Here is a 15,809-nt window from a genome sequence, read left to right as displayed (position 1 = left end):
AAGTTTGAAACAGTTATGTATCCTGCACTTTAGGTAAATATACTTGAATTCGGAATTCAGCACAAGAATGCAACTGCACAGAAGTAGATCACACAAAGAAAGAAAAACAATATAATACCTTCCGTTAGTTAAATATTATTTCATTTATATCCGCTGATGCCGCTATCATTATATTTTGAAACAACTACCTGCATTGATGCGTAAATTCTAATGTACAAAGAAACAGTAAATTTAAACACTTTATGCTGCGTGAATACATTCAATTGCAGCATAGAATGAAGTCTACATAGTACACTGGATAGATAATACAAAGATCATAATATGGCAAAATCTACAACAAGAGCACAAAGTCTCGTAATTCAACCAATGCTAAACAAATAACTGTCCTTGACTAAAGATAAATAGTCACGTTCAAAGCAATAAAGTATTTTATTGCAGGAATAAGTGTAAGTGTATGCATATAACTAGATGCTGAAAAGACGTTGCTCTTTTAATAAAAGTTAAACTCGATGACCTTGCTATTCTCTGTATAACACTGTTTAATAGCTACATCTACGAAAGAAAGATTGCATGTGTCTTACATAAGTACATACAGAGTAACTGTATGAAGGTGGAATGACAGCCAATAACCGCACTCCAAGCAACAAATTAATTACCTAGTGTCTCTAAAGTAAACAGAGGGCTCGAGTGGGCCCTGTAGTTAACTCTCACGTTACTATTACTACTATTACAAAGTCCATTACCTAAAAAAAGCTTGCCTTCTATAAAGGACTTGCAACCAAAGAATATTTTGCTTTATCGATTGTATTGGAAATATTATTTTGAATAGAGCGTCCTCTTGAACATAACGTGTTAACGACAGTATATCATATAAAGAGAAACTCCTTTACTAAAATGAGAGACATCTTATTCTAAAACGATAGCACGTAACAGGCTTAGGTAAAATTCGACCGACTGAGTACTCGCTTTAATGATTATGAGACTTTGTTTAGCAAATGGTGTTGTTATGTCATCAAATACGGCTACTTTTCGTACAAGTAAAGCGACCGATCCAGTGGCCAAGTGGTGAGAGCTTCCGCCGATCGGTCTTGTCACAGGATAATGTAACTGGGTGGGACATCAAGCTATATGTCTGCGGCATGATTCTCTAGCGCTAGAAATCACGATAAAACTGCCTCACTGTAGACACTGTAGTAATATGACTGAATTTGTTAAAGCTACCTTCAAATATCCAAATCACACAAGTAAAGCACAAGTTGCACAACATATTTAACAAAATTTAGAGTAATATGTGACAATCTTTGACACAAAAGCGTTCGGTTAAGGATATTTTCGTTTTGTACAATACGATGTTGATGTGTGATCAAATATGAATGAATCTACACAACTCGAGAAGCAATGATACAGTCGATTTCGCATCAAAATCATTAGTATAAAGTTAACCGAAAGCACACCGCCACCTCGATGACAATACTATAAGTACTTGCATTCGGCCATTTTGCATGTGCCAAGAGATGAGGAATATTTGACCCACATGTGCCTCTTTATTGATAATGTTGCACGCAGTAGTAGTAGTTGTAGTAGCGGTAGTATCGTTTAGAGTAAAGCTCGACTTGAAAGACCGCTAGTTTTGAAGGTCACGTGCCATAAACTCCCGTTTTGTCCTGCACAGATAATATGACATGCATTAGTTTATATGTCATGAGATCTCCTGCCTTGGGGGATCATTTGTCGTTTGCAAAAACTGTTTCTCCTAAGAATTATTTCACTGCCTTCTTCTTCGTCTTGATTTGTCATTTGTAAAACAAAATGGGGAATAGTATATACACAATGTGATAATTTACAATGTGATATAGGTCCAACATAATCTGAGGTAGAGATTTATAATTTTGACTGGGTGTCACAACCACAAGTAGACATCAGCTTTACACCCTATATAAATGCCGATATCTTCACCTGCTTCGTTAATCACATAAATGCTGCACAATGACATTTTTTATTCCATATCTTGCTTTTATTGAACTGTATTTAACCAATAACCATTCTTTTATTAGTATCACTCAACCAGAAAATTGCGAGTCACCGAAAAATCGTCATTATACTGAGTTCTGGCAAAATGATTAAAGTTATATTTATCCCTGATAGAAGGCAGGTTAATAAACATTTGAAAAAGCGAAATTACGCATTTTCGATATATCACATTAATCTAATTAAAATTTCTGGAATAACTCTAATCAAATTTACAATATATGGTAGCCAATAATCCACTGTATATCGGAAAGCTCCTTACAATCCTTGCTTTTCGGGGTGATGTAGCATTCTAATTAAGATGAACAGGTTGCAACACTATATACCCTTTTCGGGCAGATCCAGAAATATAGTTTCTAGTATTACGTAAAAAAGTGGCTATGGAGTCTCTAGAACGGAACCCATGATGGAGATTCAAGGCGAGAAGCTCCCGAAAGCCCGTGGATTTAATCCATTTCCAGGCTTTGTTTTAACTATCTAACTACAAAGAAAACTTGCTCAAGAAAACGTACACGTTTTCACGCAATCATCTGTTTCTTGTCTGGCCGAGGCAGGTCTGCCGTCTTTATCAGTAAGTATAATAAGTTCAAAGGGATATGACGTCTTCTTGGTGTACCTATATTTCATTGTTATGGGATGTGGTATATACTGTATGTATGATTTTAGATGATCAATGCCAATAGTTAGCGTTTTCATGTTATCACTTATGTCCTATAACTTCCATAGCTGTTTGGACAGATAAATGAATCTCGGAACATGAAGCGTTTGGTTATTAGAATGGATGTGATCATTGCAGGGTCAAGTTCAAAAATCAAAGATGGCAATTATTTTCTACAATTAGAGAGTCCCGTGGAAAATAGATTTTCTTTGCTACTAGAATTTATTTGAAGAAAATAAAACATACAGAAAGATTGTCATTTTCAAGTTAAAAATTTCAATCATACCTATTTGTTTTATGCTTAATAGATCTACACATAACTGAAACAGAGAAAAGATTACAGGTATGTAAACATTATTTAGATTATATATGTGTCAATTTGTCATTTTAAAATAACAGGTAAATTGAATGAAGTAAATGTTAGACAAAATGAGTACCATAATGGTCCAGTTTAAATTTTGTAAAGCTGCTTCGAACCGCTCGTGTGTAACATCATATTACAAAACCAGATAGTTATGCTTTTCTATGAGATCTTAGAAGTAAGTATGCTGTAACAAACATAGGGCATGTGCTTATTATGTCTGTGTTTCTATTTATAGCATTGATGGATTGCAGGGAGGAGGTATTGGAGACGATATGTTTCAAACCGAGCAATTAGACATTTACTAGAATCGTGCGCCATACTTCCTGTTGCATGTGTGGCTTTTGTGGTTATTCTTTCGGTTTCTGAAATTAACGGTTTTGCCAGCATAATGGGAGGCACAGAATGTGCATTTCAACAGGTAGATTGTATCTTTGGCGTGACATCCTAACTTCAGACTGATCGTGTAGCTAACTCTTAGCGTCGAACTTCCGAACAATATGGACAGAGTTGGTTGGATAGACAAAACAACTAATAAAATAGATGAACAGCAGGAAAATGATGTTTTACGTGATATGATCGTAGTACAAGGGCTTTGCTGTCGACACCATGCATGTATATATATATATGCATACAGGATATGTGGCTGGCTGGGCACATTTCTCCGTCACACAAATAGTGACGATTTATCCTCTAAGTGAAATATGTCCGTTATACACTGGTATCATGCAACACCCTCAGGTAGATTTCACACTGTAACTGTTGTGAATGCTCACGATGACGTAAACTGTAACACCAGTGTTACGCATACAAATTATTTAAGTAATTCAAGTCACAATGTGTACATTGCGTAGCTATATTTAATGGATACGGGTCATTGTAAATGCTAATAATTAGACTGAAAATTATTAAATCAATCCAACATAACACTCGTTTACCTTCCCTGCTTCAAGTGAGTTTTAATGCATTAAATGCTAACTCAGTCCTAAGATGTATAACCTAATAATTATTGAGATAATAAAGTGATTGTCTTATCCTAGTACATGCTTAACGACTGAGCTATGAAGCGTGATTAAAACTGATATAGGCCGCATGTTACACTGTTTGCACGAGGCATTTTAATAATTGTTTCGAGATTTTACCGTCGTTGTATACAAGCTAACCAGTAATTTCAATTAAGAACAATCACCTGAATTAAATAACATGAATTTTAAAGTGGCTAACAAACGCCGTTATCGACATTGGCAATATGCAAGTGCATCATCCGCCCACACTTTTGTAATAAAGTATGATGCTTGTTTGCATATATAGGTGGGTGTTTGAGTTCAATGACTTTAATTTATAATTACACCTCGCTAGACTATGAGTTCATACAAATTTAGTTTGTAAAGGTGAACTACGTCAAAGAAAGTTTCATGTCAGAAACGGAATTATTTTACTTATTATTATTATTATTATTATTATTATTATTATCATTGTACTGACCAAGCCTTGGGCTCAAGGTAAATTGAAAGAAATGGCTACACACGTTTCATAATCGTCACATGCAAACGATTTAATGAAAACATTACTCTGGAGATACGAGTAATGTATAACTTGAACATGTAGCAAACTGAAGACAAATAAAACATATAATATTGCTTCAATGAAAGTGTCTTCCAATGTTAATGTCCTTCAGCCGGATTGAACATTTGGTGGCTTATATATGTAACCCAAATACGAGTCAATACATGCGTAAGTAGATGTGTTTAGTACACCAACAACCCCCCCCCCAAAAAAAAACACCAAAAGCATAAACGCATATTTGGCGGCGATTTTAATGCCTATACCTCCACAAAGCCTGACTTGCTTATATACGATATTCATGATATCATTGGAAATGATTCAACCATATGACGGGGTGTATTGTATGGGAAAAAGATCAACATCAACATAAAGAAATTAGATCAGGCAAGCATTTACTGAATTTTATCAGATATCTTCAATAAAGATTCGAAATGGTACATGGGATGGGGTGGGGTGGATGATAAGGGCATTGTAAATTTTACATTTATACGAAAACTTAGCTACACCATAAATCACTTTCCGATCGATATTATCTTAAATTTGGATACACTTTGATAATTGGTATTTACTATATATCATAATGTTATTCAGAATCACAGGCAGGTTTTTCAGAACACTTTGATAAGGATCATTATAATTTGAGGTGGTTTATTAACGCATTGTGAATTCTACACACATACGACAACTCAGCTACACCATAACTCAATTTTAAATCGATATTATCTTAAAATTGGAAACACTTTCATGACTGGCATTTAGTATATATCATTGTTTGTATTTTGAATCGGACAGTAGGTTTTTCAGAATAAGTTGATATATACATTATGAGGTGGATCAAACGTTTAGGTTAGATGAAACAGCCCGGGATCTCCTTGAAAGGTTTGGTGTAATTTAGCTGAAATACGAAAAGGTTTAAAAATGTTAAATTTAAAATTCTGATTGCATTTTTGAATTTTGAATTATTATATCGATTCTTACCTATACCATATCGATAACTAAATATTTATCTTTTCAAACAAATCAATCGGATGCATAATTGTGTAACTTTAGTTAGCCTTCAAAAAAGCCTATTTATCCAGCATTTAGGTATATTCCTCTTTGCGACTCAGCAATGTATAATCACAATGATCGCCAAATCTAGCGACATCGGAAGTTGATTGGCATTGGCCTTTCTTCTCTACATAGGTGTTCTGAATGACGTCATCCTTTGACCTTGACGTAAAGAATATATAGGACTAGATATAATGATCATGTGACGAATGCAAATTAAACTATTGTAAAGTAGTGGCTAATTTAGAAGTATTTTATTTTCAGTGGTTTTTATATAACCTAAAGGCACACACTCTGACTAGGGTAGCCGTATAATATTAGAACGTTTCATTCTGATGAATTGGTTGTGTTTGTCGAAGCTGCAATTTAACTTCAATGAATGATAAACAAAATATAAAAATCGTAAACGATAGATAGACCTGAAGCAGTCGAAAAACGACTTTAATTTGTTAATGACATATAGGTTGTTTAAATTTAAAAGTTCAGCAATTCGAACTTCCCCATGATGGTAAATATAGGTAGATTTACATATGTTCGCAAAATTAATAGAGTGTACGTATTCTTGTGTTGATGCGCTTGACTGTGTTGCAAAATGCCTTTTGTACAATAATCATTGACAGGCCCACTACAACCAGCAATGGCGTAATCGCCATCAGTCCCATGTTGTTATTACAATACATATACGCTTAACACGATAGTAGAGGTTGCCATTCCTGGACTAACAGCAAACGCAAATCAGCTACCGGGCTGGCGAGTATCAAGCTCACTGTTCCAAAATACCATCGCAGTGTCGAGATGTTCTCTCTCATCTTTGGGTTTGGAGACCTACTACGGTTTAATGGAGCTGGCACTCAAACGCCACCTAATCTCCCGTCTTATATCATCGTCCCACAACTTTATATCTTGCTCGAAGAAACAAAAACAACTTGAATAACGTTGAAGAGAAAAAGCAGCATGCTGCTACATTGTGCTGGTATAGATAGTGAACATTGTATAAAGTCTCGTACTGCCTCTTGTGGAATGCCAATTTGGTATAAGACAGCGACATACGTGATCTCTCGATATGTATCTTAGACGAAGAACATTCGTCAGTTAATGCACAATCACCCTTAAAATAAAGGAAACATCCGAATAAATATCGCACACTATGAGTCCTTAAGAATAGCAATGCAAGCACGTTCTGACCATCACACAGTTTTAATGTCGTCCAGATGCTGAAACCCTTATCCGTGAGGAGGACAGTATTAAAGCAGCCAGCGCAAGCACTTGCAATGGATTCGCCTGAAAGGTCGTACATTTTAGAACTGACAGTAGTAAGTCGGTTAGAGGAATTATAGCAAATAATTGTGTCTTTGCCCTATCACTGGGATTTAACTTTCAAACTTTGACGCTTTTATCCTTTGTTACTACAATGATAATGTAGTGTCCGGTGAAACGCTTTCGGCAATAACGTTTTCTTCTGTATTGGTAGGACCTTATATCCGTCGTCTTACCATCAAAGAAATAAAAGAACAGGAATATTCGTAAAAGATGTATTCTTTAACTATTTGAAAGCACATACTTGTACCAGCCGCGGACAGACATTTACTTTGACATTATCACCATCTTACCAGTTGGATACGTATACTGATTTGAAGGGTATGTCAGCTGGTAGCTAAGTAACACTCCTTCGGAGTAATTACACTTTCCTTACACGCTCCTCATTGAGGAGTCATAAAATTGCCATACACATTACTGCAAGACCAACAGTGAGGTTGAAACTCACAATTTCACAAGTTCAACCGCAAATACAATTTTGTTGATTAATGGGTTAACAAACACTGCTGCAAAGTAGTCCTCGATGTCATAACGATTAGCTTTCTCCTAAGATATAACCTAGCAAATATTATCGACCGGAGAATATTCATGTTGCTAAAAGCACGATTTAATCTGCATCTTGTCTCAATTCAATTGCACTCTTCATAACACAAGCGTAATTCTACCATGCCAGCTGTGAGGAAGACTTCAAGCTTACCTTTGATGCATTATACAATTACGCACCTAGCTAATGAAATATCGGCTGCGTCGCATGCGTCATATACTTAATTTGTAATAGGCAAAGTGGCGAAAAACGAATCACTAGCCCTTAGAAACGCCAAAGTCCTATAGGAGATTGTGAAATCTCTAGTTGGAATGTCGTCATGCATTGTTTACTGGAATAATAGAAACAACAAAACAATATACATATCTTTGACTCCAAACATATCCCAGCGTACCTCCAGCATACGATATAGTTTTTAAAAGGTAAGCTGACAGGAATATGTGGCTAAAGTGGCCAATGTTTGCGTTATCGCCTGGAGTTCAGTCAGTTTTGCAACAGGTTGTCGCCCTTACCCGATATGGCTTGCATATGCGATGTAGAAAGCCATAAACAATTTATGAAACTGTCAACTACAATGCGAAAATTCTAAACACAAATGCAAGCAAGGTTGCCATATTAAAAGCCCCAAGTGTGTTAGTATGGAAGCATCAGATACTCATTGTACCTGTAATACATTTCGGACACCATCCTACCCGCTAAAACAGCAAATTAAAACAACAAACTCCAAAAAAGCAACTACAAGAAAAAATTACAAAGAAAAATCTGAATTTGTAAACATTTTATTCTGCTCCTCTATGCCCATTACAATGCAACTGCAAAGGGATGTTCACAGGCTGATTAAAGCGTGCATAACAATAACAAAACAACAATATGCGGAGCTAGGAAGGTGAAGGTTTACAATTGAATCAAGACTAAGCAAATGCATATCCTTTTATAATAATAAAGCAATGTATTATTAAACCGAGGTCAAACTTGAAAGCAAAGACGTAAAGTAAGGTTTGCTGGCAGATTTAAAAGAAACCCCAAAGAAACCCACAAAAAAACCAAGGAAAAGAAGAAGAACAACAAAAAAAGCATCATTAACACGCTTGTTTGAAAACAAAATGAGGCTCGATGGAGGCTTGACTGGACTCCAGATGTATTACTCTGCTATCCTTACCTCTTTTAAATCATAACAATTTTGGCCCCTGGGCCATCTATAGCCAAGTGTCACAAATATGATCTGAGCAAGCGCATACATAAATGATAATGACTCCGAAATACTTCATAATGATAGTCCGCATTCACTCGTCGCGCAATTAGATCCCAGGGCTTCGGACAACGTTGTTTTTAATAGCAATATTATTCATTTTGTGTAAGTATGAATCAATTATTCTAACTCGGTTAGGGGAATTTAAGCAAATACATGCAATAAGTCGGTTAGATTAATTGAAGCAAATAAATGCGTCTGAGCCCTATCACTGGGACTGAATTTTCAAACATTGGCGCTTTAACCCTCAGCAACATCAGCTACACTATCACCATCCCGGGCACAGTTTTGATCAGCAGTAGTAATGATGGTGCATTTTCATTGGGTCTGATATACGATGCTGGCATAAAGTAGGTAATCATTTCCCCAAAACAGATATTGTTACGATCACTTGAAAAGAATCCTTGGAATGAAAATTGAATGTGGATTTTGCCGAAGGTGAAGTAATCGATATAATATCAATATCTAACATGGCTCTTTGAGTGGAAATATTACTAGTTTTGTTTGTACAGGAGTTTGATATAGTTGTTATTGTTTTGTTGGCAACAAAGGTAAGAACTCAGAGCGGTTTTAAAAATAAAGAGAAAAATCAGGACTTTATAATTTGAATAGCAAAAACGAAAACAAATCTAGATCCTCAATTTTGCTGATTCCATTTTTCTTTGAAATGCTATAATTAAACAAAGACGGAAATCTTTGCATGAAGCAGACTTTAAGGAGCGGTCAAACTATAAGGAAACATGAAAAATAATAAGGAAGTTTGTACTTGACCTTATCTTTACTCGAGTCCGTCATTTTGTTCTGGTTACACCCTATATTTCCCAGGAAAACGTAAAGATTTCAGCACGATGTTTCAGCCTGCAAATTTAATGCATAAGTGTAATGTAAAATCAAATTTGCATTACTGTAGATGTGTACTAATTATTTTTCAATGAAAAACCAAGATATATGCTCAATGACAGTATAGTCTGTAAACTGTAGTCGGTTAAACTGTATCATACCTACTATATAAGTTTCAAACATACCTTTTTTGCCAGTTTATTTTATAATATACAGTATAAGATAAATAATGTATGTGATACATCAATCATTACCATAGAAGTGTTAAGAGATTATTTGTATCAATTATTTCCTCCTAAAATGCACGTTAAAATAAATGTTATATTTTGTGTAAAAATGCATACAAGAAAAAATATTATCATAAGAATAAATTTCTCCATTTTTAACCAACTATTTATACTTTATGTAGTAGCCATTATTAATAATTTCTACCTTTGTATTTTAATACATTTAAAAATACCTACCTCTGCGAGACGGATAGTTTCGAAAAAGAAACCCTTAATAGGACCTAGAAGATTCGTCGTGCACGTTGACTGTAATAAATGTTGTCTTTCTGGAAAAGGAAGCAAGCCCAACTGCACAACTGTAAATAATCACATGCTCCTTTACTGGACTAAAGTATCAAGTTAAATATGGTTTGTATTTACTACAAAATGCCTCGTTGAGTTGAAATTAATACCTGTAAATAGTACTATGTGAATTACTGCTTGTGTATATCTTATTTATGATGTGATTATGTCCCATTATATATATATATATATATATATATATATATATATATATATATATATATATATATATATATATATATATATATATATATATATATATATATATATATATATAAAATCTCCAGTATTGTTAGTTACACATTACAAACTTTTCAATCATATCAAAATGTTTTTGTTTGTGATGTTGTTTTTTTTGTATGTTATGTTGAACCTTGAAAACTCTCGCATATGATAGATACCATGCAACGTATATTTTAGACATTTTTTTTATAAGAAACATTGACAGGCATTGACTTTGTCACCACTTATAAACTGTAGTTCTGTGTCATCTAATTTATCCTCACATTATCTAATTTAAAATCACGCACCGTTGCCCTCACACTATTTGCTTGTGAATTGGAAGTCGAAAGTTGTGAACTACCAGCCGCTCTTAACATGTCCTTTTACAAATAATGTTCCTGATGCATAAATTCTAAACCCAAACTACAAACAGGTGTGCCAGTTGAGCAAAGACTTCAAGAATAAACAAGTCTTTGCATATTTTAAGCAGACTACTTTGACATTTTCGAAAAAGCAAACAAAAACAAAAACATAATTGTATACACTAAGTACAATTTAACTGAAAGCCCACAGGGTGCATTTGAAACAAAACATTTTATGCAGATCAAAACCAACGACAGCTATTTTTTCATCAAACGGATAAATACTCGCGTGATCAAAGCAATTCAGTATAATATTAAACAACTTTATTTCAGACGGCGCCTTCGCCCGACAAGAGTATGCACGTGTTGATGGTCTGTGATTACACAGTCAATGATGGCCTTTTGACTCGAGCAAACGTTGATCTTTGCTGATACACTCACCAACGACTTCTAGATATGTTATCTCATCGACTTCTTCAAATGCCGTCTTCAGCATTTTGCAATCTTCGTCTGTTGTCATACTCATGTTAAACCTTGCCAGAAATATCCACTTGGACCAACATTTGGGTGCTGAGTTTTAAACGATTCTTGCATTTTTTTAATAATCGCATCTGTTGCTTGTCAAAGGTTAATATATCCTTCACCAACTTGATCATTTTGCTGCCTGGCTTGGCTTGAATAATGTTTCAAATTATGTCATCCTTGACATGCGCTTCGGTGATTATTGAAGATGCGCCGCTACCTCTTTGACAACTTGATGGGTTCTTGTACTCTTTCTTAGCAAGTGTTCAGGGGCAATCCTGACAACCAGACAGGGTTTCGCTTCATTTCCATCATCGTGGCGGTGGATTCACTCATAGTTTTAATGAGCAGTGCGAACGTATTTTCAAAATCCGCATTGAAATCTTCACGTGCGGTCTGTGGCGGCGGAAACTCATCTTTGAGACCACGCGGACATCAATGTGTATGCAGATTTTATCATTATGTACATTTAAATTGCATTATCCGACATATTCGCATAAGACACATTCTTGTGAGGAGCATTCGCGTGGTGTACGTTCGAATAAAATAGAAGTTTCATTCAGATAAATCCTGAGAAACTATATGGGTCCTGAGTTACTCACGTAAACATGTTCTGAAACTCATGTCACAATTACTCATCATCACTCCAGGTCCAATTAATGTTTGCAAGAGCATTCTCATCACTGACAGTGATTAAGGCGCCAAAGAGAAATCATTGCATGCAATGAGGCTCATCAGCAGCGTTAGAATGCGTGTAGTCGTTGTGGGTAATGTCTTCTTGGGATAGAGATAAATGAATGTCCTCAATTGGATTTCAACTAAGTTTCAGAAAACCTTTCATGTATTCGTAAGGGTGGATTCATTTGCGTGAAAGCAAACGATACATTTCAGGTTCATCAGCGTTGACTATGTATCGATGAGCAATGGTAAATCAATCAAATGCCGTGGGAATCTCAACTTCGTGTCGCAAGGATTCTCAGGAGCATATCCAAGATGGAATTTAGACATTGTATCGTGTCAATCAGCTGCTGCTGATCCAGCCGAGAAGTTACGTATGTGTCCATGTTGTTGCGATTAAACTTATTTATGCAAGTACAACTGAAGCCGTGTCCTTGTATCGTCTGTACACACCAATCATGTGGCTGTGATCGCAAACATTGGCGCTTTTAGCTGCACCAGAGGTTTTATACCCATTCTTTCCAAAGTGACCATTCTGTAATCGGTGAAAAACTCGCCAATGTCACCAAGGACCATACTTATATCGCTGGTAACCTCGAGCCATTTAACATACTCATCAACCTGGACGTTGAATCCTTACAACATTGATGGTACCGTGCCGCATCTAATATCAATGCAATGGACTTGTACAGCAACTTGCAATGTATTCAGTTGAACCATAGTGTTTCGCCGAATCGTTGAAGGTCACTGGAACATTTAGGAATTCAAAGTCAAATTATATATTGCTCTTTAATAGTATGTTGTGCTTCGGTCAAATTTAAGAATGTTCCTGTCACGTGCTGGCCCCTATTGGTATCATTATTCTACTGTCACGCCTAAATGGCTTGATCTGGTTCACGTTAGGCATAGGCATAATAATAATTATAGGTTACTGCATTTGCATGGGAAAATATGAACGAGGTTTTCGGATGTAAATACTGCTTGACCTTGGGAGTACAGTATATCCATCCGACAAAACGAGTTAATATTTTTCCATACAAATGCAGTAACCGTTTTATTATAAGCTCATTTTCTTATTCTACCTATAGCTTAATTATATTAACAAAATACTCTTCAAGAAACTAAGTAACTGAATGTATGCTGTATTCCAAACTAAACATATGTGAAAATTCCACAGGAAATACATCGGATTGATGAAGCAAGGAAGAAGCGTGTCGACATCTGCAAATTTGTTTCTGTTTCTGTCACTGAATATTCGAAATCATAATTTGGGAAAAATATGAATTCTTTCAATTGCAGTTATCAAAATTATGGAATTTAATGCTTATTTCATTTTGAGTGCAGTAAGGATGATGTAATTGCACTTATATTCGAAATTACACTACACTTTTGAAATGTGTAATAAGATTGAGAACCTATGGCATGGCTCATGTAATTCGGATTTGCAGACCTAAGACAGTACATTTTGAGGAAATTCAGGATGTAAAACTGTATGTATATATTTTGCCATTCTTATTATCAGCTAAAGAAGATAGTTTATGCCTTCTCACTTGTATGTTATTTGCAAGGACCCCTTTCTTGCGTCTGCTGTATAGCTACCCTAGATCCGAAACATAGTAACACAAATGTTAACGCGGAATGTGCCAAAGCAGCTGATATGTGGCAGTCAACGAAACATCTGCTTTACTTCATCCAGAAACAAATTTAATCAACCAAAACGTAAAGCGACTACTACGCGAGTGTACATGATTTGTTTACAAAACAAAAGTCCTGGTGTCGGCGACAATTGTGTGTTTCCAATAGAAAGTAGTTCCTTTATGCACGTGAATGCTATATGAAGGTGTGCAATATCGTACAATAATAAACGATTCTGACGATGTAAAGTTAACGGAGAAATAAATGAGCATATAATAATAATGACGTATCGAATTGCTTTTCGGGAAGTGAAATAATTGTGAAAAAATTTTAGTCTCAGAAACCACAATTTCTCTGATCCACGATATTAATTCATTGTATTTTGTGTCTTTCTCAACTATGTCGAAGTTGACAGCACCATGGTTTTAGCCTCAACGGCGTCGACATTCGAGCTAGCGACAATTTGCCGGTTCGGGTACTAATCCGTATAGTTTGCATAGCCGATAACGCGAATTGTCTCCGGTACTACATTTAAGGCCTGCGGGAGTGCCGTGACCAGCACGTAATGCGAGTAGGTGAGATACGCAGTATTGGCAGTGACACATGAAGCCGCAGAGTTAACATTTGCAAGACAAACACCTTTGCATCACTTACATATATTAGTACAAATTAGCATATATAACACCATTAGTCAGGGACAAGCAACATTGATATATCACCCAATAACAAAGCAATATTCAAACTATTAATGTTATATTAGCTGTTTCAAAACCATTATTGCAAAAGCAAGTAGGTTAAGACTTATTTGAACCACTTTGTACTGGTTCTTTTCAGTTTTATACATTGAGCAACATCAGTTTTTTTTAACGGGATGTATCAGTTGACAGTGTGCACGTTTACAGGATTCTGATCAATTTAAATGCTTGTTTTGTCATTATCTCTGACATATTTAAGCGTCTTAGGTACACTTTGTCCCCAATTATTGAATTATGCGTGGTATGGTTGGTCCAAATTAGCCATGTAACTTCTTGTGGTCATCTATGCCTATAGACAGCTTCCTGACAAGGTGACTGACTTGTTCAAAATAAAAACAAATGTCAGTCTTGACATTATATATCATGATCCGGCAGTGGCTTGTGTTAATGAAAACCAGGCTTTGCGAGAACATATCTTTTCTCAGAACCAATCTTAACACGGCGAAAATTACCATGTGATCCGATTACCAGAACAATCAGACAAAAGAGCCGAACAGATGCATCTTAGAGCTCACTGAATGTTACAGCTTAGGTGCAAAAATAATTAAGCAAACATTAGTGATGTCCCTTTTCATGCTTGATCAGTGGAAGTAAGTAAAAAGTAGACATATTACAATAAATGAGTGTGGTTTTTTTTAAATGTTAACAAACACATTAACTAAAGACTATAATAATTCATAGGACGATATATCTTTCAATCTTTCATAACTCTTTCATAAGTCAAAGTTTGAATAGACTAAAAAGATTTTTTAAAAATATGTTGTCAGGTGACTTTGCTGTGCTTTTGTTAAACTTGTTAGAGTTCGTCTACATTTCCTTTGTGTCTTTATTGAGCCATATTTTTTCGTTAATTTCACAAATTTAGATTATTTTAAAAATATTATATTATGGCCTTATCGTCCATTAGCCACTCCTCTACATACTACTGTTTTGGTCATGTTTTACTTATGTGATTTAAAATATTTGATTTGTGTCATTTTTATGACTATTCGAGTTGTAATTGCGGTGTACTATATCCCTCTAGAGCTCTCTCTTTTTCTTCCATATCACATTTGAGCATATCTATGAATTTCTATATAGCTATTGCAAGTCCACTTTATATTACTTCAGGTGTTTTCATTGCATTATGCAACATCTTTTCTTATAGCGTTAGACAATGTACACAACTCTGCACAAATATGTAACGTGTGTTTATATTCGTCAACATATAATCCTCAGTCTGGTGAAAAAATCTTCTTTTAAGTAACCATTTCCCTGAGACTCTGAGCTTCAAGTGTAATTTGTGTCAGCTTGTTCTCTACATGTTTCTATATATTTTACATTGTTTTCATCAAAGTATTACTTTTTACGAGCCTGACGATTAGCTGCATTTTAAGAATTACCTAAAGGTGCAGTATGGTTGTTGTTCAAACACTTTATGAAATGTCTCTGCTAAAAACTGTATGTACTAAAA

General features: G+C 35.4%; 1 protein-coding gene across 2 annotated transcripts in view; it reads right to left on the bottom strand.

Annotated features, from left to right (window-relative positions):
* Positions 1-15,809, bottom strand: part of LOC149791743 (deoxynucleoside triphosphate triphosphohydrolase SAMHD1-like) — a 73,138-nt gene that overhangs the window by 45,316 nt on the left and 12,013 nt on the right. The window contains exons 2-3 of one of the 2 annotated variants that reach the window (XM_089969256.1): positions 10,078-10,196; positions 9,545-9,631 (exon numbers count right to left, since the gene is read on the bottom strand). In XM_089969256.1, the coding sequence (XP_089825382.1) occupies positions 9,545-9,568 (24 nt within the window). In that variant the 5' untranslated portion in view covers positions 9,569-9,631; positions 10,078-10,196. The remainder of the gene's footprint in view (positions 1-9,544; positions 9,632-10,077; positions 10,197-15,809) is intronic. The other variant, XM_089969257.1, reaches the window with a different exon arrangement.

This window comes from Sinohyriopsis cumingii, chromosome 9 (genome assembly GCF_028554795.1).
Source record: "Sinohyriopsis cumingii isolate HCF-2022 chromosome 9, ASM2855479v2, whole genome shotgun sequence".
Taxonomy (NCBI): domain Eukaryota; kingdom Metazoa; phylum Mollusca; class Bivalvia; order Unionida; family Unionidae; genus Sinohyriopsis; species Sinohyriopsis cumingii.
The sequence above is the reverse complement of the archived record's forward strand: the minus strand, read 5'-3'. Positions and strand labels throughout refer to the sequence as shown.